Consider the following 27,895-nt stretch of genomic DNA (forward strand, 5'->3'; position numbering starts at 1 on the left):
GCAGCTGGTGGAACAGGAAAGGAATGAGCAATGCAAGAGCAGTGGATACGAGACCAGAGGGGTGAATAGGGCCAAATCATGTATGGCCTCAAAGAACGTGGTTAGGTTCCTTAGTTTTTTTCCTAAATATGGTGGAAAGCCACTGGAACTGGACCTGTGAGCAGGAGAATGACATGACTACCTTTTACATTCTTCCTTCTGTAAGAATCACTGAATCACTGCTCAATGAGGACTGAGAATTGGGTATCTGGCAAGGGTGCAATTCACTGGTGACACTGACAGTGTGTCAGCAGAGTGGTGAGGACAAAGGACTGACTGAAGTGAGTTCGCATTCAGATGGGAGGTGAGGGGAAGACTGAAAGTCTAGGCAGCTCTTTGGAATAGCTCTGCAGGAAAGAGTTGTAGTAGAGAAATGGATAGTGGGAGAGCCTCTTAGGCACTTAAGGGAAGGATTTAAAAAGAGGGAGATATTACAGCCCATTTGTATGATATCAAGAATAATCCAATAGAGAGTTGAAATGGGTAATTCTAGAAAGGGAAGAACTGTAGAAGCAAAGTCTTTAAATGCATGTTAGTTGCTTATATTATACTGTGGAAGTAACCTACATCTTGCAGTAATTTATCTGAATTCTAAAGTCGGCTTAGTAGATTGACAAAGTTTTTAGGAAAAAAAAGATACATGATGGAAAGTGAAAGGAAATACAAAATCAACAGATAATCATCTGGGGTTGATAATGAAAAGCAAACAAATGAAAGTTCAATAAAATTTGGGTCCATTGGGAGTTATAAAAGTGATACCAGAATTAACATAAGATCAAACATTTCTTGTTCATCACCTAGTGGAATGTATAGAATAATTCAAAATAAACCCCAAATACCTTGCATTTGTTGTTTAAAACTATTTATTTTATATCTGAGTATTAATGAATGTTACATTTTAGAACAAAATACTTAAAGAGCAATGCCACAACCAGTCTGTGAAAACCCAGCTGATGAGCTAGGAAAAAAAAAATGGACTTATCTCCTCCCTCCCATACCTGGGCTGGTCCTTCCTCCAAATAGCTGAAGGAACAGGTAATAGCACCTTGATGCCCAGGAATGAGGCTCAAGCAAGGATGTGATTGATCAGTGGCTTTGGAATAATCAGAACTGAAAAAGCCTAGGGCAGCAAGGGAGGGTGGATTTCCTTGACCACTATCCCATTCTTCTGTGCATGTGACCATCATAAAATAGATTGCCTAGAGGGCCAGAGTTCAGCTCCAGTTTCCTATACAGCCACATTTTCTTCCACGAAACTGCAATCCCAGCAGCCTGGTCTACCAGAATTGTATAACACGTATTTATTGCATTAAGACTCTATTTTAATGGTGTCATACTTGAAAAACAACTCCTTATGGGTTATGAGTGCATTATTCTGGACTTAAAACAATTATGCTGTTAGATCCTTGAGTAGAAAGTACTTTTTTCCCCCAAGATATCTGACTAGAGCATGTTGATGCTGCTGTGAAGAAACCAGCCCCATTTGGGCATGTAATTCCTTTGGTCATCTTTTTTAAGAGTGTTGTGGGGTTTTTTTTTTTTATTACATTTAGATGAAGTGAAGAATCCTCCAAAAATATACCTTATTTTCATAGCACTCATTCAGGAGTTTCAAAGGGATGTGGTCGTGGGCAAATTTGAAATACTCACACCCCATTTTCTTCCCTACACGCTGTTGCTTTTCTCAGCAGCCAACAGGAAGAAGCCACAAGTGTATTTTTAGTCCTGTGCCATTTCTATTTGTGAAAGGAAATATGGTCCTTGCAGTGATTGCTGCAGAGCTGGTTAGAGACTCTAGCTCTGGTTCCTCCTGACCACTGAGTGTGGCTATAGCTTTGCTCGCGTAAAACTCGCCATTTCAGATCTCTACTTCATCCATTGTCTTCTGTCTGCTCTCTCACTTGTTGATGTTAATTAAGGACGCCTTCTTTCAGGCGATGTTCCTTCTGTCATGGACTCACTTCCTCTGTCTACCTTACACATGCCTGTCCTCTTTTAGTTCATCATTCACTGGAATCCTGGCATCCTCTGTCCATATGACCGGAATAGTCCAGGCAGCTGTGACCTATGCTCATGTGTATGGTTGTCTTTGCTTCTTGAGTGATTGAGCTACCACAGCTTCCTTTGGTAAATTTATTCTTCGACTTAGGCTTAATTTTGAGAACTTCCAGATATAGATGATATTTTAGGCCTCCATTTGGTTTTTATTGACAAACCATTTAGTTATGTTCTTTCATTATTTTTTTTTAATGCTGCCTTTTGGGAAGTGGGACTGGAGTGTTGCTGACTTTCGGTTTACTCTTCTTAAATATAGACTTGATAGGACTTGAGTGTTTCAGTACTATCATCATAAAGCAAAGGCAGGAACTTGTTAAAGAGTGTGAAAGCCAATCAGCTAATATTAATGAAAAATTGAGTTTTAAATAGGAGTTCAGAATATTTTATAGAGATGCATGGGTCATTTGTTGTTCGTGTTTACCTGATTTGCAACATGGAGTAGAAATTTACTGGTATCTTCTCACTTCTGGGCATGCACAGAGGTTGAATAGCTTCCTCCAAAAAACTGGCTTCTTAGGTTCTAGTTCATCTGAAATACCTTCAATCTGTTAATTTCTCTGCTTCATCTGGCATAGACTGGTTTAGTTCTAAGATTTGATGATAATAACCGGCTCAGAGAGGAGACAGAAATTACCTGTATTGTGCTAAGAGAATTAGCAGAAAAGAGAAAATTCTAGGTAAGCTCCTTGTAAACTGTAAAATGTCAAAGAGTGAGTTTGGTTGGCTTTTCCCCCCACACAGATAAATATTAAATAAAAGCACAAAGCACAAAAGAAGAGAAAAAGGAGAAAGTAAGGACAGTAGATGGAATCCACATTGAGAGAGAGATGATACTTCGCTCAGAGGTTACTCCTATTACTTAAGGAGGTGAAGCTCTAGAGAAAAATCTATGCATTAGAGAAAGTAGTTAAAGCGAGAATTTAACAAAATGGTCTCTGTTTCATTCTGCTGTAAATTGTCAGCCATCACACCATTTTAACTTACTGGAAAAGTTCCTCCTATAATAAAAAGATTGAATGTTTAAAAATTTAAATATGTGATATTTTACTAATAAATATTCTGATGTAGTTGCTACATTCATTTTTCACCACACCTGAGAAGTGTCTCAGGTGACATTTAATACATTGAACATTACATATTGGACTTTTGAAATATAATACCTTTCATTTCCTTTGTTGTTTCATTTTTTAAAAACAAATTTTTTCTGGGGCGCCTGGGTGGCTCAGTTGGTTAAGCGACTGCCTTAGGCTCAGGTCATGATCCTGGAGTCCGGGGATCGAGTCCCGCATCGGGCTCCCTGCTCGGCAGGGAGTCTGCTTCTCCCTCTGACCCTCCCCCCTCTCATGTGCTTGCTCTCTCTCATTCTCTCTCTCTCAAATAAATAAATAAATAAAATCTTTAAAAAAAAAACAAACAAATTTTTTCTTTCCTGAAAAATATAGTTACCGTATTATAATAAATATAAAAATATAGTTCTTGCTTAAATATAAAGCTTCCAATTTCACATGGTACAGGTGTTATTATGCCACAAGGACATTCCTACTTTACCAATTAGATTGCAGGTAGTTATAGAATCATTTTGATGATATTTGTGTGTATACACTCATTGCAAGAGACCTTCAGAAATCTGTGTGTATCTAAATATATCTGCATATCAAATGAGCATTTTATCCAATGACTCTTAAAACCTATAGGAACAAATGAAAGAAGGAAGACTAAGATCCAAGAGGGAAACTTAGTCTTCGAATCATTGCTAGCACTATTTTAAATTAGCTTCTTAATTATTTACAACTCTCTGGCTGTGCTTTCTGTTTCCTATTTGTTCTTATTCCCTTAATTCCTTTTCTGTTGCAAACTATAGAACTATTTTCTCAGCTCTTTCTCTTTGCCTGTTTTCCATTGTTAATGGAGAATTTGATTAACTGGTATTCTACTTTGTGTTCTTTAGAAAAGAACAAGTTGATAGTTGTCTATCTAATAAATAAAAGAAAAGCTACCAATTTATGGAGTAACAATCATATACTCAATTTTTTTAAATCATAGTTTATATGGAGGAAGTGCTACCCTGATCATTGGCCTGTTGTATGTGTTTTTCATGACCGGGTGGCTCCACCAGCTTTTTTCTTCTATCTATTAATTCATTTATTCAGCAAATGTTTATTGAACTGATCATATGGCCAAGAATATCCCCTGCTCCCAGCTATGGAGACTTTTAAAATAAAACTCCCCTTAAAAGCTAGCTTTAGTTTACAACACAATGAAACAATATTGTTCATACTGTGGGATTTTTTCCTGTTGAATCTTGAAGTCGATTGGGTAGCTCATAATGGGCAGTTTTAAAGAAACTAAATAAAATGGAGGCTTTTTCCGAGTATAGCACCCAAATAATTATTAACGTTGTGAAACTTTTGTTTGGTAACCTGTTTATTTACATACATCAAATGTGGTACTGTGAGAGTGTGTGTGTATGTGTGTGTGTGTGTGTGTGTACCAAGTCATGTTGAAATACGCATTTCTTTGCTGTGGTTCCTGTCTAGAAAACTTGAAAAAGACTGCATTGGAGTTCTCACCTTTGCCTCAGCCCCTTCCGTCTCCTCCTTCCTGCACCTCCCTCTCAAAGTATCTGCCTTGGCACCACATTTTTTCTCTGCCTTCTCACTCTTCACCTTCCTTCCCACTCTTCACCTTCCTTCCACTTGCTTATCTTCTCCCCTCTCCTGGCTGGCCTTCTCTATCTCCCTCCACCCCTCACCATTCTACCTATTTTTGACTCGACTCCTTTTTCTCTTCCATATCTCACCAAATCACCTATCCTAGAGCTAATGTAGTATTATGGAACTAAGCCACTTGTGTTGAAAAATGACAGTCTTTGTACTGCCATCTAGTGGTAGAATTTTAAAGCACTGCAAGAGTCTGTAGTCTAGTTACTTTGATGGCTCCCAGATTTTCCCAGCTAGTTCAGGGTTGTAAGGGAGTACAATGAATATGCCCTTTTTAAGTAAAACTTGAACTTAAATTTGAAATATGACTTACCTGCTTCATTTTTACAGCTCTAGTATGTGAATTTTTTTTTTTTGGAAAAGACTATATTTAACTTGGACCAGAAAAAAAAAAAAAGCGTAGCTCCTACTCACTTGTCCCACTTTCCATCTTGTATATTTGTATGTGACTTCTGTTTAGTAGAAATAAAACATTACTTTCTGTGTATCTGTGCTTAGTTTTTTTTTAAAACTATGGTTTATGTTTGTTGGATAAATGGAAACATATATGCCAACTTGTGTGCTAGCTAACAAGTTTTGCTGAATGTCAGAGAGAAAAAATAAAAGGTAAATGGTGAGTTATTCTCCATACAGCAAGAACTCAGAAAGACAGAAAATAGAAGAATTTGGTGAAACTGGAATAACTTGGAGAATTCATCAGAGGAACTACCTCCTTAGTTAGCTAGGGGCTTAGGAGAAAGAGGTTCAGTAGAAACAGGGGAGAATTAGAAAGAGAATCTCATGGTATATGGGTTTCTCAGTTTCCTGGGGGAAAGAAAGACTTAGTGGGAGAGTAAGCTCCTCTGTTGACAAAAACTGTGGTTGTTTAAATGTGTTATATATGTTTATATAAATAGAATTTTATATACATTGTTCTAAATCTTCACTCCTAGATTAAAATATATTGGGGTCTCCCAAAATCGATGTAACCTTCAGTAGCTAATGTTTCCCCAAACCAATGCATCGTGCCTGATACTAGTTAATGCTCAATAAATATTTATTGATTGAAGATATGAATGAATTAATAAATTAATGTAGTCTGGTATAGATACAATGTTTCATATGAGATGCTTAGGAATGCTGTGACAGTGTTGGTCTATAGACCTAAACCCTAACCATAAAAGGATCTTTCTCTTACATGGTAAAGGAGAAGAAACAACATAAAATGATAACCAACAAGGCTCCTCATATCGTCAGTCTGGCCCCTGACACCTTCCACCCCAGTCTGTTGCCATTCTACCAAATACAAATACATCTCATGTCCCAGCTACAGTTTCCATGGCTTTTCCTGATGACTATTCTACCTTTACCCATACACTTTCCTTTTCCTGGAAGACCCTTTCTTTCTCTGGCAAAAAAAAAAAGTCTTTTTTTCTAGAAAGGGACGTACTAAATAATAAGGCAATTTATTTCATATATATATACATACATATATGAAATTTTATGTGTGTATATATAGGCTCAGTATATTTGGTTCAGTATGTAATATATAATATAAAATATAATTATATCTATATCATTCATTGCTTTATTACCTTATCCAGTGTCTGGTACACAATGAACACTAAGTGTCTGCAGAATGAATGAAAACCATTCCTAAAGCTGTTACTATTTTATGTCATTGTGCCATCTGTAATTCCCTGGCATTCTTGCATACATTGTTTCTAAGGTTGTTTAATTTCATAGTACTTAATGTTAAAGAATGATATTTGGTGGTACATTATAGATGCTTGCTATGATTTAGATTTTAATAGTTTCTGGAGTTGAACCCCTGTGGGTGAAAAGTATTCTTATGACTTCGAAATGGTCTTAATGAAAAGATATTGATATTGCCATGTGAAAATTATAGTCCTTATTTATTCTTTTACCCTCAGGTAAAATATTTTACTTGTGAAACTAGGATAAATAATGGCTTTGATTGGATTCAGGCAATTAATAGAGTCTGCTATAGGTTTCTTATATAACAGTAACACCAATTTCATTTCCTAATCAGGGTGAAACAATTATACCTCCTACCCCACTGCAGTTAACTGCATCAGCATCATAGTACCATAAAATCTCAATAAAATCTGAAAACTGTGGAGTATGGATAATCCCACTATAAATTGTAATAAAAATTACCCCTCCAGACTCTGTATTCTCTCCATTAAGTTCATAGACACTGTCTCTTTGTACATAAAGTTTTATGAAATAAATCGACCAGTTCTCCTGTCCTTCCCAGATAGCAAGCTGCTTTGATTTAAAAGCTGATAATGGTACAATCAGATTTTGGTGTTTGCAGTGCATTTTAAAAACATAAATTTCATCTAACGAACCTTAAGTAGAAGGAAAATGCTGCTTTTATTTGCACTATGAAGTGAACGTCTCTTTGTGAGAAAGAATAAATGACATATTTCCCGTGGTGGGCCTATTTGTTGCAGCCATAAAACAAAGATTTGGTTTCCTTCCACACATCTCTAATCTTAAAGGTATATTAAGCAAACCCAAGCACAAATCTGAAACAGCTCTGTCTGAATTGTTTCAAATCTTCTGTGTTTAGAAGGGATTGTCAATTTTGTGATTGCATTTTCGTCTCTCTGTGCTAAATCCAGGGGCTCCCTAATCATCTCTGGTGTGGCCTTTGTCAGGAGTGGATGTTTTAAATCAGGCCTCTATAAACACAGAGCCCTTTAAAACAGAGGAACCCTTCTAGAAACCTAGGTTGTAAATCCCCAGAGAACATGAATTAGACTCTAGAGGAAGTCATATGTTATAATGAAGGTAGAGTAGGTGGCATTTGAGGTCGAAAGTTAAAGAAGCATAAGATTTTGCTACTCAGAGTAGGTAGAAGTATTCCAGACCAGGAAAAGAGTGAACAATGAGGGCCGAGGATGGAGGGTACTTTATATATATAAAGAATAAGGAAAAGTGTGGTTTTCACTGAATTGTAGGATGTAATGCACTCACACGCACATTCACTGCATAGAGTATAAAACACATAGTGCTTGCATGATATATACAATGAATTACTTACAGGAGAGGATCTGAGAGCCTTTCCCTGAAAAAGAAAGCCTTTTAACTCTTAGTTTAGATATACTTCTTACATTCTTTGTGAATATGATTTTCCAGCTGTGCATAGAGAGAAACTAGTGAATAAGATCTGCAAAGGAAAAATAGCCAAGAGGAATATTTCTCAATTTTTTATTTTTATAATTTGGTTCTGCTGAAATATTGTCTTGTTAGATGTTTTTATGTTTTCCCAGTAGCCACAAAAATTGTGTAGCATTTCTCTTTCTGTAGTTTTCCTTAATATAAGAAAATAGATCTACGGATTTTGTATTACCAGTCTACAAATGCTCGATACCCTCTATCTGCCATCCCCCTGCCCAAATTAGGAAACTCCCTTTTGTAGGTAGGCTAAGAGCAAAAAGTGACAGCTAAAAAAAGAAGGTGTCAAAATTATTATTAAAATAAGACTTCGAAAAATCACAGCAAGGTCTTTTGGGATTAGAGTAAATAGGCTTACACAGCTCTTTAGTCCTTGGAGGTAATACTTTATTACAGCACAATAATTGCTTTTGAAATAATGACCATTAGCAATGAAAGAAATGTTAAATTATGGTCAGTCTATTTGAAGTAGGCAACAAAGAAAGTATGTAATAAATCTTATACAGATATTTATTAAAAATCATTTAAATAATGAACTTTTATCGAATGCCTATATGTTCTTTGTGCTTTACATACACCATCTTTAAGTCTTAACAATAACCGACATGTGGGTATTACGGCCTTCTTTTACGGAGACGGAAACTGTTATGGAGAAAGAAACTGAGACTCATGTTACTTCCTCTACTCCTTATAAGGGCACAGCTTCTTAGTGATAGAGCCTTTAATAAAATCAAAATTTCTTAATACTCTAAAGCCATTTGCCATCCTTAGACTTGATGCTTAAAGGGGTGTGCCTTAGTTATGTAGAAAATTTGTCGGTATTAATCCAATTCCAAATTTCTTCAAATTAGATATATTGTATTTTTAAATCATTTTATTTTTTGTCAAGGTTTAAAATTTGTTATATATGAAATTTATATATCTATATCTGTCTATCTGTAAATTGCATGAAGTAATTCCATGTTGCTAAATATCGGCTTTATGGTACCATATTACGTATTTCCATTTCTCCAGCATCTTGCAACATTAAAAACAGCCTCGAGCTGTAGGTTAACATTTCTAGGTGTAGGGAAATTTTGTCACAGTGTGGTTCACTGAGTTTCAGGGATCGACATCTATGTCATTTTTAGACATATCTGGTCTCTGCCTGGAGCTCTCTTGAGCCGAGAATTGGTTCGACAGACATAGACAACACAGACATGCCTGTTCTATCTTGCCTCATTTGGGTAGTGGTTATTTTCTGAAAAACACAAGTGGAAAATACAGCCAGCATTTATTATCACTGTTATAATTATATTTATTTTTCTTAGATTAATGAGTTCAATAAAATTCTGAGCACTAGCCAATAGCTAATAATCATTATAACATTACAGTTTTAGAATTATCCTAGCTTATATAGCAGATGTTCCAAAATGCCTTCTTTAAAATTGGAAAATAAATTCCATAAAATGTGTGTTTGGTTACAGAGAATAGCTTCGTAGTAAGATATGACATTTTCCAGTTTTCGTTTCTCTTCAGAGTCTCAAATAGTACCTTTTCTGTGTTTTTGTAGTTCTCATGTTCTTAGGTTTATCAAAGAGTAAAATACTGTGTATGCTGTCCAAAATTGATTGACATCATGATACGGGATAGCAGATATTTTCCAACACATTCTCAAAGTCATGGTTATAATGGAATCGAATCAATCCATTTATCATCCTACAAATGAGCACTAACGGGTGAGGGCACTGCTTGCTTAATGGTGTTGTTGTACCCATTGGTATAATCCACAGTAATCAAGGAAGTATCACCTCCAATTACATGTTTTATTATCTCATTATCTACCTTGCAAGTAAAATAACTGCTGACAGTGCCCTTTCTTTCCTTCCTTGGCCACTTGTGATCATTTTTTTATAGTAATCATCATCACAGGCCCCTCCTACTGAAAAATAAACCCCCTTTCAACTATAACTTAAACCAGTTTTAACTGTATAGTTTTGCATACCTGATAGAAACGGAAGATTACAGCTTTTTCAGTTTACAAGTCTAAATGAGCCATTGAATGGTTTATAGCTATTTTTCAGTGTTGGGCTCTGTATTTCTAATTATGACGAACATCGACAGTAAAATTATCCTTACTGACAGCAAGCACAAGCCATCACAGACTCATATTCTACTTGATAAGATTACTCATCCCATATCTTATTCCGGAGGAGATGTAAGGAACACATCAGTCATATTATTACTATTTAGCCAGTGGGTGGCTTGTTTAGAGAGATCTTGCATTTTTGGAAGGTACGAGATGCAGTGGCCGTCTCATATCTGGGCATGTTAGAGGATGCTCAAAGAATAGCTTGGTACCGTACCTTATTTATGCATGGATATATAAATACACACATGAACATGCACAGAGACATGTATTTGTATATATTCACATTTTAAAAATGATACTACCTACAGACTGCCATACTTTATAAACTAAATGAAATTAGTTGACTTCTTATAAACTTCTTCCCTATGTTATACCATTTAAATGGGGGAAATTTTTCATATTTAATATTTAAACAAATAAGATGAGTATAGCACCCATTTGTTTTCTTTCTGCTTTCTTTTTCTTTTATCAAAACTAAAAAAAAACAAAAACAAAACAAAACCTTGAACTGCCAGTACTGTGCTGATCAGTACTAAGAACATTTGAAATATTTTTATTTAAAAAAATTTAAGCCTCATTTTTTTAACCCTTTGCCTTATCTAGGAATTACCCAGTGTTTTCCTTTTTATTTACTTATCCATTTGATTCAGTGCACATTTATGATTCAGCCATCATATGTACGGTGCACAGATGATGCCCAGAAGAAGCTCATAGTTGAGTGAATAGAGGAGGCAAAGCAAATTTTATGGGAAGTGTTTGGGCGCCTGGGTGGCTCAGTTGGTTAAGCGACTGCCTTCGGCTCAGGTCATGATCCTAGAGTCCTGGGATCGAGTCCCTCATCGGGCTCCCTGCTCGGTGGGGAGTCTGCTTCTCCCTCTAACCCTTCTCCCTCTTGCGCTCTCTCTCAAATAAATAAATAAAATCTTAAAAAAAAAAATTTTATGAGAAGTGTTCTATAACACAAGTAAGTGTAGATCCACAGAGGTAGGTCACAAAGGAAAGAGCACAAAGCTCATTGTTTGGGAGGGCGTGGTGATGATTTCAGGAAAAGGATGTTTCTCACAGGAAACTGTTTACTTGCATTATCCACATAAATAGGAGGAGGAAAGGCAATTATTTTAAAAAGGTGAAAAATCCTAGAAATATGAAAGAACACAGTGCATTCTGGTGGAGTTCTTGTGTGCCAAGTCTGTATTAAGTGAATGCTACAGGGAGACAGACACAGCTTGTAAATTGGTGGGTTATCATAGGAAGGCAGGTGAGAATTCCTGAAGGCTGGTGCAGAGGCTGTAGGAATGGAAATCTGATGGACAGAACTTGTTGCCCAAATGGATGTCAAGGACAAAGGAAAAAATAAATATAGATAATTCCCAAGTTCTTGATTTGGCAACTGCCACATGTTGAGAAAGTCTAGTGGAAGAATGTATGACTTGAAAGACAGTACTGAGAATTTCCCCAGAAAACAGTGTAAAGTGGAAGAATTGACAAAAACATGGAAGAAAAGATGTGAGACACGAATTGATGTGTTCTGAAATTTATCTGAAAGGACAGCTATAAAATAGGAGTAGATAGAATGTGTTATTCAGAGAAGCAATATTCAGAGAAATGTCTGGGAATTTTGGAAAATTAGGGAAGCCATGAATCTTAGAATATAGATGAATCAGTAAAAATAAACCCACATCTAGACACACAGCAGTGAAATTGTCAGGCATGAGTCATAGAGAAAAATCTCAACAGCTATCTACAAAAGAATTAAAGAAGAGCAAAGACTGTCAACAATAAGAAATGCCAGAAAGCAGTGCGGTAGTCCTTTCAGAGGACTGGATGAGGGATCTTAGAATTCTGTTCTCAGCTAAATTCAATCAACAGTAAAATAAAATTTATTTCAGGTATATATTGACTAAGAGCTTACCACCCACACAAATTTTCTGAATGATCTAAAGAATATGCTTTGAAAAAAAAAAAGAACCTAAATGGAAAGGTGAGCTTAGAACTGGTTTTAAAAGTATAGGTAGGGGCACCTGGGTGGCTCAGGTGGTTGAACAGCTAATTCTTGATTTCAGCTCAGGTCGTGATGTCAGGGTCCTGGGATCCAGCCCTGCATCAGGCTCCACACTCAGTGCGGAGTCTCCTTGAGGATTTTCTCTCTCCTTGTCCATCTGCCCCTCCCCCCACTCGTGCTTGCTTATGCACATGCGCACACGGCGCTCTCTCTCAAATCTTTAAAAAAAAGTGTAGGTAAATATCTGCAAAAGGAAATAAATTTTAATTAACTCTTGGTGGTGAAAGATGAATCAAAATTCTGAACTATAATGAAAAAGAATATGGGGAAGGTGGGAATGTTCCTTGGGTGGTTATCACATGCTAAGTCCTCCTTGTGTTTGAGAGGAGAATAGATACACAGAATGACTTTAGACTTTAGAAAAATTTTAAATGAGAGAATGTAAATAAATCTCTAATGTTAAATGAAGATAAATTGTAGAATATGATCTTCTTATATACCGTTTTTAAAAGAGCAAAACTGTATTCATTGTTTATTGATACATATGTAGTTAAAGCATAAAAACTTAAATACACCAGAATACTATGGAAGAAGGAAACAATAGTAAAATAAAACAAAACAAAAAACAGCTTTTTTTGTAATATTTTACTTTTTTTAATGACCTGAAAGAAATACTGCAAATGTTAAGGTTTTTTTTTAATCTTTTGGAAGAATAAATAGATGTAGAATTCCATATATGTGGGAGATTTTTTTTAAAATAAAAGTGACATGAAAGAAAAGCTATAAATAATTTACCTCAATTTATAAGCAAGTTTATGAGAAAGAAAATACAAAATCATGTGTTGAATGGCTCTTCATATTTTATCTTTCACATCAAGCATTGTTGGGTGTGAGAGACAATGGAAAGAAAACATTTTCAGGATTTGGGTGGTTGAAAGAGAAAAGGGAATATAAATGCTGAAGAGTTAATTTGACCCCTGACATCTTATTTAATTGATAGTATAAATGGAGTAGACACCGAGGAAGATCTTTCTCATTAGCATGTGAACTTGCATGGATTATAACGAACCATCCTGGCCTCTCAGATCCCTGCTTGGGCTCAGGGACAGCTCAGACTTAGTGCTGAGGAGGTGACTTGGCAGCTTTGGTTAAGGAAATGAGCATAAATGATGTTCAGAATGCATATTATTAGAGAGTTATAAATTTTAGAAGTATTCCAAACATAAATGTTACTGGTTTTTACCAATTTAAAAAAATCTATTTTTCTTTATTACCATGTTCAAAGAAAACAATATCAAGCTTTGTGTTTAACACCTAAATATACTGACCTCAAGCATCACCTAATCTACCAGACATTTGCCTTAGGAAAACCCAAGACCTCACTCTCCATGATAGCCCTTATCTTCAGAAACTGTCTCTTCTCACAGAACCTAGATGGGCTTTCATAGAGAAGTTAGTTGTAAACCCAGTTTAAGGTTAAGAAAGCCAAAAAGACTAGTGGGTGCCTCCTATGCCCTCCCTCAATATAGCATATATTCTATAGTGTTCTCAAAATCCTCGTGCCACCTGGTCTATCTCTAGGCAGAATTACAGCTTTGGCCTCCTTCTTCCAGAGTAATTTCTGCAGACTTCACCACCTGCCTGTAAGGGCTCCTTCCCTAACCTATGTCCGAGGCTTGCATCTCTGAGCTCGGGAAAGAGTCTGAGCAAAGGAGCCCCCATGTCACAGATGTACCTGAAGCCAAAGGAAGTATGATTCCATTTCCAGGTGTAGGGCTCTCACCAGCATTCTCAGAGACTAGGTAGTTTATCATCTCAAGGGGCAGGGTATCAAAGTATCAAAATAACGTCTCTAAAAACAAGCCAGAAAACAGAGAATGTGTGCTTCTTAGGGATTGAGGGAAACGAATAGAATTATCATTTCTTACAAAAGCATCCCAAACATAGACTTGATATGTAAAACACCTTGAATCCAGTTTTACAAAGCAAATTTCTCTCTTTGGAGTTTGCATGAAATTAGGACATGAACTGGCACTTCCTTCAACCTAGATTGAAACAGAGAAAAAAAATGTAGCAATACTTGCTTTTTGGCCCAAAGATATGTACAGGTCATTTTTGAATACTTACTCACCCCCGGTTAGGATGACGGAAAGCAATACATTGGAAAGAGAAGAGTCAGCACCTACTTTTGCCCTCACAAAGAAAATTTACCTTCCATGATTTTACCACAGTAGACACTGGCATTCACAGGTATAACATCTAAGATTTTTGTGTTTCTCAAGTGTCCCTCAGAAGTCTGGTATGTAGTACAGGTATTTTGCGAAGTTACAAGACTCACGTGAACATGAGAGTCTGAGCCTCCAAACCACAGGATCCATCTCAGTGCTGCTTCATGCCCTCTGCTTGGACCCCACACAGAAACACTTGTGAGTTGTTTGTGGGCCAGGGCGTATGTGGGGGTGTGTGTCAATTATCCATCAAATGAGAAAGAAAACTTTCATAAACTTTTTTTAATGTGATGTGAGGATGTGCACAAGAACATCCAGATGGAAATGTGTTATAGGGTGTGAGGACAAGTGTGCATGTCCTGCAGCCAAGAAAGAGAAAATCTTAAGAAGAGGCCAGAAGTGGCCATGAAAAGAGATAATGAGCAGCCTTGAAAGCTATAAAGAGATTCAATGGCATGTGTACATAATTCACAAATGTGAGGACTTTTTTTATGGTCTTAGAACATATCTTCAAGAATTCCAAGGGTCTACTGCATGTCTCTAAGAAGACAGATGAAATCACTTTTACGTATTATGACTTACTTTTAATTTAACTGGTTTAAGTATATTCTAAAATGAGGCATGGAGAGCAAATTATTTGAAGAGGGAGGAGGGCAACAGTAACATTTATTCTAAATGGCCCACAGTAGTTCTGCAGGCCAACTTTTTTTTGCCGAGTGCCACCACACCTAAGATAAGGACCATGATTCAGTGGTCCTTAAAATTATTATAGCAGATGTCAATCTATGTCTTGAAAGATTCCATTTTATCTAGTCTAGGAACCAGAAAACACAGTGCAAAAAAAGACCAAGTGAAATAAGAAAAGTGAATTAAAAGGCCATGGATCATCTCTCTGCATTACACATGAAAATGAGTTTGGTGATTTCATTATTTACCATATGCACTCACCACAAAATCACTTTATTATTAAGTATTTAAAATCATCTCTGCTTAAAGTGGATTCACTTTTGAATAAATCAATTGGGGCTGGTTGGCTTGGGTTTTGAGCAGTTGTAATGAATTGACAAAATGGAAAGGAACAGGAAATGGTGGTGTAGTCATATCTCAGAGGGTTCCTAGAGTCCAAGGCTCTTAGCTGACTCTGGAGAGTTGTATAAGGTTACCAAGCAGAGTGTAAAAGCCCACTTATTAATGGAAAATTTTATGAACTCTTTAATCACAAAAACCTTTTGTGCTCTAAGACATGCTTCCAGTGAACACAAGGCAATTGTAAATCTGTGTTCATTTTCTTTTTACAAACAAGAAAAATAGTTTTAGTCATGATTCTTTAGAAAAATAAAATCGTAGTCGCTGTTGTGATAATCTCAACAAACGTTAATTTTTAAGCTGTATTTTAAATGATTGAATTCCTTCACTGAAATTTCTAAGCAGTAACTCATACTATAGAGATGCCAGGTATGTTGAACTATTTAAAATATTTTCCTGAAAGGAAAGAAAAGCCTTTTAAATGTAATTTAGCTAAAAAGTGAATAAAAATTATGAACATTTCCACTCCTGTGTCATTCACTGGCCTGTTCAGATGCAAAATATCATTATCTAAGACTTTCCTGAGTAATAGAAATTTAATGATTGTGACTCCCCCCTCCCACAACGTTAATATTAGAATATAAGCCAGAATGTGATTTTTAAAATAAATTGTGATCTAGGCGCTTTCATCATTATATTGCAGAATCGTTTGCCAACTGAGAACCACTGTGACCATTTCAAACAGAGACCTGCATTTATTACCATCATCTTCATCATCCAATATTGTATTATACTGTGTATGAGAGTATAATTGATATGGCTCTCCTCTCAAGGAGTAGACAGAATCATAAGGTATATAAAGTAAATATATGCTTAAGTATAACTCAAAATGGAAAGTGCACAGTGCCATAAAAATACATAAATACAAAATATGGGTATTTTTTGAAAATAAAAGTTTGTGTTTCATTAGAAAATGAAAGGAAGCTTCATGAAGGAAAGTATCGTTCTGTAGGAAATGTAGATTCTTGTTGACAGAATTGGGCATGGAAGGGACTAGCCCGATACAGCTGGCTTAAGGAAGGAGCCTTGAGGGTAAGAGCATTGAGAAATGCTCTGTGAGACAAATGTATGTAGCAAGTACCTTGAGAAAGTTCATTGAGAAGTAGTATGAAAGGGAAAGAAGGAGTTCCAGAAAAATTGTGGGGTTAAAGCAATAGCAATTCATTGGTGATTTGTACTCAGCTAAGGGGTACAAATGAAATGAATGAGAGTTTTGAATCTGGGTGACCAGGGAAATGATGGGTAAAATCCAAACTCTAGAGAAGAATAGCACTTAGTCTGAAATGACTTTGGAACATTCAGGTGGACCAGGATGCCAGAAATAGGAGACTTGGAGTTTAGGGGAGGGATCAGAACTGGGAACACAAATTTGGTATTCATTTCCTCTGAGATAGTCACTGAGATTGTAGGAATTGTGGGATTGTGTGGAATTAATGAAAAGCTCACCATTAAAAAGAGGCAGAAGAGGCTAAGCAGTGGAAGCTTAAGGGGAAAAGGAAATTTTAGATGTATGCAGAAAGAGGAGATGAAAAGAAAGGTAAAAGAAAGGGAGGGAGGGAAGGATGTAGGGGAAGGGGAGAGGGAGGGTGGTGGGGGGAGAGGGATGAGGGAGGGACCGACTGACCCAAGAAAATTAGTGTACGGTAGAGTCAGTAAATGCTTTCTCTAAAGGGTCGAATAAAACTTTATTTACAAAAACAGTGACAAGGCCCACAGGCTGTAAGGTGCCTATCCGGAAACCAAGGGAGGAGAGAATTTTAAGAGGCTGGATGTGAAAATGAAGAGAGATAATCAGCAGTCTCGAAAGCTGTGGAGAGGTCCAGTAGCATTATAACTGCGACGTGGTACTTGCACTAGAGAATTATAAGAACATTATGAGGTTATTTTTTAATATAATGGGAGCAGAAGCCATTACACTGTCAAGGGTGCAGATAGGAATTGGGAAAAAATGAATAAATTGCCTATTAGATCTACACAGTACCAACATCCCAGGATTTACATAACTGATTACATTTTTAAATCTGCATTTGGGATCATGTAGACAATCACAGTTACCACAGTGTAAAGGCATACAGTTTCATTAGCAGTAGCAAAAGTAAAGAAAGTAAGAAACAGATTTTAGTTGAAACTTCAGGAGGCAACATGGGACCTAATCTTGGAGTTCAGCCTACTCTGAGTTAAACTTTATTTACTAATGAGTTTTTCTCTCATCACAGTTCTCGATAGGCTAGAAAAATCAGGCATCTATTTGAACAATTGATGTTCTGAAAGCAAAGGAGGTCAGGATATCGTTTGTACAACTATATTACGGAGAACATACCTCGCAGGCCTTAGGGTGATAATGCCCTGAGTTTTAACTGATGGCTGTATGTGCAGCCAGCATGAGGTGGCCAAGGAGAAAACAAGCTAGTGAGATGTTCAGAGAAGATTAATGTCACTGATGTTTCTCATGCATGTACCTCTAGCTGGATCCCCCGCTGTGCTTCAGGCTCAGGAGCTGGGCTGATTCTTCTCACATGGCTTCCCTTCCCACTCTGAGCAAAACTCAGAGTCTTTACGGGTACCGCGCACACCTTCCCCTGTCTGGCCTCATCCCCTTTGCTGCCCCATTTTCAGCTCCAGCAATGGAGCAGCCTCCTTGTGGGTCCTTAGGCACCTAACAGCCTTTCCCACGTTAGAGTTCTTATCCCTGCTGTTTGCTCTGCCTGGAATGCACCCGCTCTCCAGTCCCCCACCCCACCCCACCCCACCCCCAGCCCCTTCAGGTCCTCGCTCAGCTGTCATTTTCTCCGTGAGGCCTCCTGGCCACCTCTCCAGAACTGTCCACCTTCCTCTCAGCAGCCCCCAGCCCCCGCCCCCACGTCCCCACTTTATTCTTTTCCGTGGCACTTCTCATTATCTGACTGAGTATATGTTTTCCTTGTTTATTTTTTATCGTCTTTCTCCCCCCAGGGTGAAAGCATGAATTTTTATCTGCCTTGTTCACGGCTCTCTCCACAGCACCCAGAAGAGTGCTTGATTCCTCATAGGTGTCCAATAAATATCTGTTGGCTGAATATATAAATGAATGTTTGCATCAAGAGGAGTTGCGGTTTTATATATTATCCAATATATATTCTGCCTCGGTGATGGTATTTTCAGTTTAGGTACATTTAAAACGAAAACTGCCTAATTTGAACAGCCCAGGAGATGGGAAGGGATTTATCAGTGGTGTCAGATAAGTGATGGTCGGATCGGCACCGAATTTACTGCCGGGGTGCAACTGAATGGTGATGCGCTCCTCAGCACCAGTGGGGTAATAAGCGCTTTGAGTGGCTCGTCTCATTCACTCCTCAAAACTGCCATGGCAAGGAAGAGACGGAGGAAGAGCGGTGGGAGATCTATTGCCCAAGGTCAGATGGCCGCAAGTGACAGGACAGGACCAGACGTCCCACCCATGTCTCTGAAGCCAAAGCTCCATCTTTATCTTCCAGAAACACGGCAGCTGTGGTTTTTAGAGCAATTCCTGCATAGAAGGTGCTGGAAGAGGACTCTTCCACGCTATAATGTTGTGCATGTTCCCCCTGCACATTCTCCCCACGCCCCACCACTATATACTCCTTTTCCCTCCCCCCACTACTCCCCATTCTCCCACTGCTCTTGCTGGAAGAAAAGCAACAGCTCTCCTGGAAGCCAGTGTTTCTTTAACTGGGACGTGCTTCAGCCTTGGTCGGGCGGACAGTGAGGGCATCTGCAGGTAGCAGGCAGCCCATCAGGCTGAGGGGAAAAGAAAGGCTGGCAGCACGCAGCCTCTGCCCACCAGCTGCTTTGTGCCCTTCAAACCGCAGACACCCCTCTCCCCTCCCGCCCCGATGAGCCGCAGTGAAAGGGACCGCGCAAACCCTTCTGTGAGCCTCTCTGGTTAGCACATGGCAGTCTTAAAGTCTCTGTTACATTGTTTGCTTTTACTATGGTGACCTCTGAAAGGACTTCCTGTCCTTGAAGAATAGCTGAATGGGCCAGTTATTTCTATGTAAGATCGAGCCTTTAATCTCTTGACAGCACCCAGGCTGAGGTGGGAGAGGTGCGAATGGACATGGGTGCCGCTGTGTCTTGTGTCAGTCTGCTGTTAGTGTGAGGCAAAGTAAAGTTTAAATGCCTCGTGAGTTGAAGAGAGGCAAACATACGAAATCTAGCTTTGAGTGAAGGATCCACCCATGTGAGCTTCCTATCAACTACGAGCTTGAGAAAAGGGATAGAAAAGCTTCCTTCACCCAAGCAGTAATACCAACGTTGGCCCCTTCCAGGAGAAGCCTGCCTGAGGCGGGTCAAGTATCAAAGAAAGGTGCCTCTAAAGCGAAAATAACTGTAAATACATTTTGAGTATTTTGGATTGAGAAGTAAATAATACAGGATATGATATGTGACTTTTTCCATATTTATATTAATGGCCCGCTTAAATTTATGCTGCTTAAGGTCGGCTTGCCTCTTGGGAGGAGAATAGAGAGGAGTGTGATAGGCTGACTGTAATTGTAGCAGTTTTCCACATCATTGCCCGAAATCTCTGAAAGGATCTGGGAGAGTGCACTGATTTTGTATTGCCGCAGAACAAATCATCCCCAAATCTGGTAGATTGATGTGGTAACTATTTTATTTGCTTACAGTTCTGTGAGTCAAAAATTGGGGATGGGTTTAGTCAGGCAGTTCTCATGCTAGTCTCACTGTGGTCACTCACAGGGCTGCAATCATCTGGTGGCTGGAAGGTGACCGGTCATTCTAAAATGAGTCACTTACCTCAGTTGGGGTTGGCTGCCAGCAGAGCAGCATGTATTTTAGGCTTTCTTGGGTTCCTTCACATGGTGGCGAGGTTCTAAAAACAGTAACTGATTGAGGGGAAACCCAATATGCAAGTGCTTTTCAAGCTTTTGCTTCGTGTCATGTTTGCTGGTGGTCCACTGGCCACATCATCATCTAGCCAGGTCCAGAGTTGTCCTGGGACGCAGCTACACGAGGGCATGGATGGATAACTGGAGACATGATTCACTGTAGGAAACTTTGCAGGAACAGTTTATTGTAGGTACATATTTGAAAATTAGAGTAAATGTGTTCAACTGCAGGTGTTAGGGTTCTGCAGTTACCTTCGCAGGGATTTTGTCACACGGAATGAAACTCATAGAGTAGCATCTCCCCCCCGCCCCGCCCCGCCCCGCCCCGCCCCGCCCCAAGTACCCAAAGCTATCTCATCCCTTTCCCCTTTCTCATTCAAAAGGAACAAAATCTCAAATGTAAATTCTTTTCAGATGCTTATATGTGATTTGCTGCTCTCTTCTGGGAAGTAGATGATGTTTTTAGTTCTGGTGCCTAGGTAATGTTTCCATTTTCTCTGAATGGGTGCCCCCAGAGAATCAGTGCTTCTGAAATGACTGAGGAACTCAAAGACTAATGGAGGTTAACTAGAGTAGATGTTCCTATCCCACATTTAATAAAAATAGAGTAGAATTATGCAAGTATGTAGATAAGCTAATCATCTGACCTAATCAGCAATGCAGATTTTAAAAAGCCTTTCTAATTACTTCCTCAACTTGGCTGAAGGTATGGGTAAAAAGAGTTTCCCAGCATGATGGTAGCAGATGTATTTCATAATATTTATTGAAAATATTGGAAAGAAATCCTCAATTATGATGTTCCTGAAAAGTACATCAAAAAAGATACCATATTTAACATAGTTTAAACTTTCATTAAGATATAAACATAACATAATTTAGATGATCAACTCTCCCACCAGTTATTTGGAATCATTATTACAATTAGACTTTAGCTCTCAGAGCCAGATTGCTTATTGGTTAACTGCCTGTGTCTTCCCTGAGTTGTATTACTTATCCCTGAAAGCTCTAGTTCTCTTGGACAAAATGGGACCACCGGGATAGTCTCTGTTCTTTAGCTGTTTGTTAATTTGGTATCTTGGCAAAGGAGTCCTAGTGCATGATGTTTCAACAACTTTAAATGTTAAGTTGCTGACATTTACAGGCATATGTAACACCACACAATATGTGATTTGGAAGCCTAGATAGATCTGATACTCATTTTCTTGGCAGAATTTGAGTAGTCATGAATGACTATCAAATGAATCATTCTACAATAGGGTTGCCCCAAAAGAAGCTATCTATGAATTCCTGGTTGAAATGCCTATATCAGTCCTGTGTGTTGTGCTACTTGAGTAGTAGTTGTTCATCTTTACCTTCCATTCTGTGAGCTGCTGAGTATCTTTCCAGCACATTCTGTTTAATAGAAGTTGGCCTGAGTGAGTTGCTGTTTCCTGCAGTCAAAATAAATCTTAAATGATTGGGTGCTTTCAGTGTCTTTGGAGTGACTGCATGCTTAAGTAGCTCTCTGTTATCAGATGCTTGTGGACCTGGTTACTTTCCTCTACAAAGTGTTTCTCCAACATCCGTCTTCTAGGGAATCTTCTTTAGAGATGAGATGGAAAATAAACAGTGTTTTGTGTCAGACAAGGACAACATTCAAAAACTCTTAATGAGTGTCACTGCATGATTCCTGGCATTTGAGAAAGTGAATGTTGCATTTTGGAGAAGTTGTGAATGCTGAGTCATATGACAGTGACTTGTTTTATTTGAGGACAGGGCCAGAAAATATAGATAATCCAATATATAGTCTAATTTATTGGCTAGTGGCTTTGAAACTACAACGTAGTTATACAACTGAAAGTCATAAGATGTGACACTTCTGTATGCCCAGACTCTTAAATCTCTACATCACAGTTTCTCAGCTTGGCTGCTTTTGGCATTTCAGATCGGATAATTCTCTGTCTTGGGGGACTGATTATCCTGTGTATTGTAGGATATCTAGCACCATCTTTGACTCGTGCCCACTAGATGCCAGGAGCATCCCCTTCCCCTGGAGTCATGACAAATCAGACTGTGACAGGCCAGACGTTGCCAAATGTCTCTTGGGGGAAGGCAAGCAATTTTTTCCTTGGTTGAGGACCACTGCTTTAGATTATTTGAATTATTTCAACTCTTTCAACTAACATTTACGAAGCACTTCCTTTGTTAAAAATACATTTTGGTATGTTTATATTTATAGGCAGTATGTACGTCAAATACACTAAGGCAGTAGGTTCAACAGATATAAGTTCCTTCCTAACCAAGTGTAGTTAGAAATATGTTGGAACTCTCTAGGTTTTTCTGTTCATATTTTAAGTATTAGGTAGAATCACGAGAAATTGTCTTTTTGTGGGTAAAAAAAAAATGGTGAAATATCAACATTTCCCAGTGTTTCAACCTAATGTACAATTTACAGTAACAGAAAAATGATTTGAGGAAAAAAATTATAAACGTACCCAGATGTCATTGTAACCATGATTTTAAGTGCATTTTGCTTTCCTTTGTAAGCAGCGGTGGTTTTAGAAATCCCTCATAGGCAGTTGGAAGAGCAGCAGTGTGGCTGCAGCTGGCTGGGGCTGAAGTCATATATTTTAATAATGTGATTGCATAGCTTGTGCCGTACTTGTAATTTAGAAGCTGTGCTTATTTTGTGCTTGAGGTGAGATCTGATGGAAATCCTAGACAGTGGTGCGGTGGATGCTAAAACTGTTCATAGAGAGGAGGAATGGAAATGAGATCTAAATTTTAAAAATATGCATTCACATATTAAATGTTGATGGTAATCCTTTCATTTCGAAAGATCCGATGGTCTCGGTCAACAGGGGTCACAGAACATCAGGCTATTTCTTGCTTTGTTGGCAAGTTCACGGCGGGAGGAGAATCGTATCTGGAAATACCTTTCTGAAAAATGAAATCGGAATGGAGATGAACACTTTCTAGCACATAAAACATATATTTAAAATGCTGCTACTTCTGTCATTTTTGTGTGCTAAGATCTCCACTTAGAACCATAATGAACTGTGAGACAGTATCCACTGAAGTATGAAAAATACCTAAAACTTCATGCTAGTCTTGTAAACCTTGTTCTTCCTTGAGCTTATTAAGAGAGCTGTAGGCAGATAAAATCTCCTCTCCCTTGGCTCCCCACCTTCCAGGGAATGTGCTAACGAGCAGTGAAATGGCCAGAACTCTGGCAGCAGAAGCAAGAAGGAAGAGCCAGGGGGTTGCACAGTAACTCACAAGCTACCTAATCAGTTTCTGACCACTCAGGAGTTGGTAAGGTTGTGGATTTTATCGTTTCTATTCTGTAATCGTCCCCTGAAACTGTTGAGAGCTGATGGAGGTTCTGTAAATCAAATGAACAAGGGAAAAAAGTCAGTAAATGCTCAGTACATAAAATGCACCACTTTCACAAATTCCTGGGATTTCTAGAGAAGTCCATGTGCGCGATAGGCACAGAAGAGAGATGCCATGCTTGATGTTGGTCCAGGACAAGGTTAACTTTCTGCACACTAATTTTAATTCATTATATATGCCTTTTTTTCCCAGCACAAATGGACCCCCGAGGCCTATCTCCCAGACAAAGTAAAAGTGACAGTGACGATGATGACCTGCCAAATGTGACCTTAGATAGCGTTAATGAGACTGGATCTACGGCCCTTTCCATAGCCAGAGCAGTACAAGAGTAAGTACCACGTTCTCAGGATGAACTAAGACTCGCCAAGGTGTTCAGTGGGTAATGGAAGCAGCAGTACCTCCTGTTCCCAGGCCTTGTCCTTCTAGCTCGGGACGGGCTCACGCGTCAGCATCCTTCCATCCAGGCTTACGTTCTTTGGGGGCAGATTAGGGGAAAGCATGAAGTATTTTACATAGTTGAAAATCTGTGCTTTTATTAGAATTGAGGCTTCTGTGCATCTTTCCTAATAACTCCTACCTCTTCTTAACTCTGAAAAAAATATATTGTTCTTTTTCAATGTCACCATCCAATTATTATCAATATTGTTATTATTCATATGCAACAGTCAAGAGAAATAAAATAAGGCAAGTATTATGATCTTGTTTTGATAGGAAAGTACAGAAGAGCTTTTTTGAAATTTTAAATTTGGAAGACAATGTTTCACCACTTTGAAAAATCAGAATCGTGGGTAATTTTTAAAGAGATCTTTTCTCTTTCCTTTTATCCAGACCCTAGAGTTAGATTTCATCCTTGTTAATTGAAGATAGTTGCTTTTCCATCATTGTCGATTCTGTATCTAGAACTGAACCTATGGCTAGTCCTTGTATATTTTTTCTCTGGAATAGCTTTTAATAACATAATCTTATGTAAGAGTAGGAGTTAAATAGCCACTGTTGTTGCTGACACATGAGTTAGCAGTTCACTCAAAATGATCTTAGTCACTTCCCATATTTTAATTCCTTTTCCCAAATATTGACTAAGTACTGACTCTGCTCTGAGCATTAGTCTTTGAAATCTTTAAACAACACACACACACATCAGTATGGCATTTTAGAATTTAAAGCATATGTGTGTATGTGTGTGTGTAAAATGAATCATACATTTCTATGTTCGATAGGTAATACATGTATAATATTTATATGATGTGTTTGTGCACAAATACAAATATATATGGTATATTAGGAGAAACAGGATATAATGGATCTAAAATGAAATTTGGAGTCAAAAACATTTGAATTCAAATTTACATTTAAGCTCTTAGTGGTTGTGTGACTTTTGGCAAGTTATTTAACCACTCTGAGATTTTAAGAAAATCAGAATACTTACCTTATAGCCCTGTTATGGATGTAATATAGTTATAAGATATAAAAATCAAGTCACAGAGTTTTGACACATAGAAGGCTTCAATTAACTATAGAATTAGTATTATAATTATAGTAATAGTGTATACTATATGACAACTAGGAAATTAAAATGTGGCAAATATTGTTACTCTAATTGTACAAATGAAGACACTCAGAATCAGAGAAATTAAATGACTCCTGCAAAGTCATATACTAAGTAGTAGCAAGACAAAGGTTTGGACTTCTGACTCCCAGAACAGATCTTTTCCTAAGAGTACCTGTCATGTTTGTTTCCAATAATATTCTTTCACTTTAACACCTATAAAAAGCATTTTTTCACTCCTTTGTTCAAATAACTGGTTATAGTCACTTAGTTTCTCCAAAGCAAGTGTTCATTTGAGCCAAGACAGGCATTGAATCAAAGGGGTTGCTGAAATCATGTTTAAAATTGTGTCATGCTGAGTCACCTCATCTCTAATTCAGTGATCAGCAGAGTTAATATGGTTTTGTGTGACCTAAATCTTAAGATCCATCTTTAAAATTAGACTAAATGATGACAAATTTCAATTCTAAGATGAATAGTAGGTTTCAGAGACATTTTAGTCATACTGTTTTCGTGTATCATTATAATACATGTATAGTGTGTGTGTGTGTGTGTGTGTGTTTACACAGGTGGGTGTGTTTCTTTTAATTCAAACTTTAAAGTTGGGAACTATAATTACGAAAATCTAAATTATGTTTACTTTATTTGGGACTTAGATAGCAAATAATGATATTAGCTTTTTAAACATAACTATTTTTTCTTTTAATATTATGTGCTTATAATATATAGGGTATTTTAATGTGAAACGTTTAATAGCCTCAAGAACTAGAGCCTCATTTTCAGCCTAACCTCTCTGGCTTGGTTTGTGAAAACACTTTCAAGCCACAGTATCTTGTATAACTGCTATGCCTGCCTTTTACAAAAGTTGCCTGTGTATCTAGGGAAATGCCAGATTCATTATTCATGTAAGTGTTTTCATTAAACGATTAGTAAAGAATACTGAGCCGTCACCTGGGAAGCCCAAGAACGCCAGGACCCATCAATAGTTAATTAAGTCTCATTCAAGACTCAGTGTGTGTATGTAAACACCAGGAAGTGAGAAGATAGCGTTAGATGAAGCAAAGAGAATGCTCTGCAGAGACCTCTTAAATATGGGTGTATTTCAAAACTTACAGTAATACACTGAGGAAAATTTTATTCTGGGACAAATAAATATATAATCCTTATTAGACATTTAAAAAAAAAATCTGTACTTAAGTTTACCCTAACCTACCCTTAGGTTTAAACCTAAGTACAGATTTTTTTTTAAGTGTCTAACAAGGATTATATTTAAGTGTATAGAGTTGTCAGCACGTCTTTCTGCTCCTCTCTTAGTTTCTCCTTGATTCTTTAATACATATTGCTGTTGGTGATTTTCTGTTTTCTCTTTTCCTGTTTGCCTTTGGATCTTGATGCCTTCTATTAACGCAAAAGCTGTCAAACAAACAAAAATTCCAGTGTACTATGATCAATAAAATAATGCATTAAATAATAAAAGTGTAAAACATCAGCTTGGCACATACAAGATGAGAGGATTTCAAAAAACACCTGTTGACCTCTTCTCTGTACTTGGCAAAACTCTCCTGAGAGAGTTAGATGGGGAAGTGTGTCTGTGGGTAGAGAGGCAATGGCTTCGAAGGTTTATGTTTATTAGAGGTAGCATACTTTAAAGGCCTTGGGCAGCCAGTACACATTTGGCCTTCCAATCAAAGGCAAAAGGAGTCATGGTTTAGGAAGGGTTCAAAGGCTGGCCTCTTAATTCATTGGCCACCAGTGAAGTGTCAATCAAAGAGAAGAGGAAGATGGGGCGCCTGGGTGGCTCAGTTGGTTAAGCGACTGCCTTCAGCTCAGGTCATGATCCCGGAGTCCCAGGATCGAGTCCCGCATTAGGCTCCCGGCTCAGCGGGGAGTCTGCTTCTCCCTCTGACCCTCTCCCCTGTCATGCTTTCTCTCTCCCTCAAATAAATAAATAAAATCTTTAAAAAAAAAAAAAGAGGAAGATGAAGAAGGAGGATGTTCGGGAAGATTCACACTAGAAATGGATGAAACTACCTTGTCCTGTTACTTTTTTTTTTTTTTAGATTTATTTATTTGGGGGGTGGGAGGGGAAGAGGGAGAGGGCAAGGGCTGAGCAGGGAGCCTGCCATGGGGGCTGGATCTCAGCACCCTGAGATCATGATCTGAGACGAAAGCAAGAGTTGGGCGCTTAGCTGACTCTGTCACCCAGGCAATGCCCTTGCATTTTACTTGTTTTTAAAATGAACTTTTAATTTTTTAGTTCAAGAAACATTTCCTTTGATTTGAAATGCAGAAGTTGTTAGCCAAAATTACATCCTCCCCCCAGATATCAGATATTCCTGTATTTAAATAAAAAAGAACATCACTTGGTACTAGAGCAACAACCTGAGGTCACTTTGATGTGTATAGATTTATATAGTGAGGTTCCTGAACTGTGCTTGAACTAATCATTTCAACCATTTTCATTAATTCGCTTGATTATCGTTTATCAGCTCAGGTCAGTGAATTCAAATACAATGGAAAAAGCCACAGACAGGCCCACACACATGCTCAGCCCTTTTCTTGTTTTAATTGTGCAGATACTGTCCAAGTCAGAAACCATGTGTTCAGTAATTCTGACAAAGCCAACTTCCAGCAATTCATAAAACATCTGTTTTGTTTT

The 27,895-nt window shown here is 38.0% G+C and overlaps 1 protein-coding gene across 6 annotated transcripts in view; it reads left to right on the top strand.

Moving 5' to 3' along the window:
• The window catches only part of KLF12 (KLF transcription factor 12), a 522,975-nt gene that overhangs the window by 289,017 nt on the left and 206,063 nt on the right, over positions 1-27,895 (top strand). For all 6 annotated transcript variants that reach the window (XR_010409973.1, XM_064585999.1, XM_064586001.1 and 3 more), the window contains one exon: positions 23,883-24,018. Coding sequence is in view for 5 of the 6 variants with exons in the window: in XM_064585999.1 (XP_064442069.1) it covers positions 23,883-24,018 (136 nt within the window). In the remaining variant the exon portion in view is untranslated. The remainder of the gene's footprint in view (positions 1-23,882; positions 24,019-27,895) is intronic.

This window comes from Mirounga angustirostris, unplaced genomic scaffold, assembly GCF_029215605.1.
Source record: "Mirounga angustirostris isolate CCGP_5_RB_7025 unplaced genomic scaffold, mMirAng1.0.hap1 SCAF_3, whole genome shotgun sequence".
NCBI lineage: Eukaryota > Metazoa > Chordata > Mammalia > Carnivora > Phocidae > Mirounga > Mirounga angustirostris.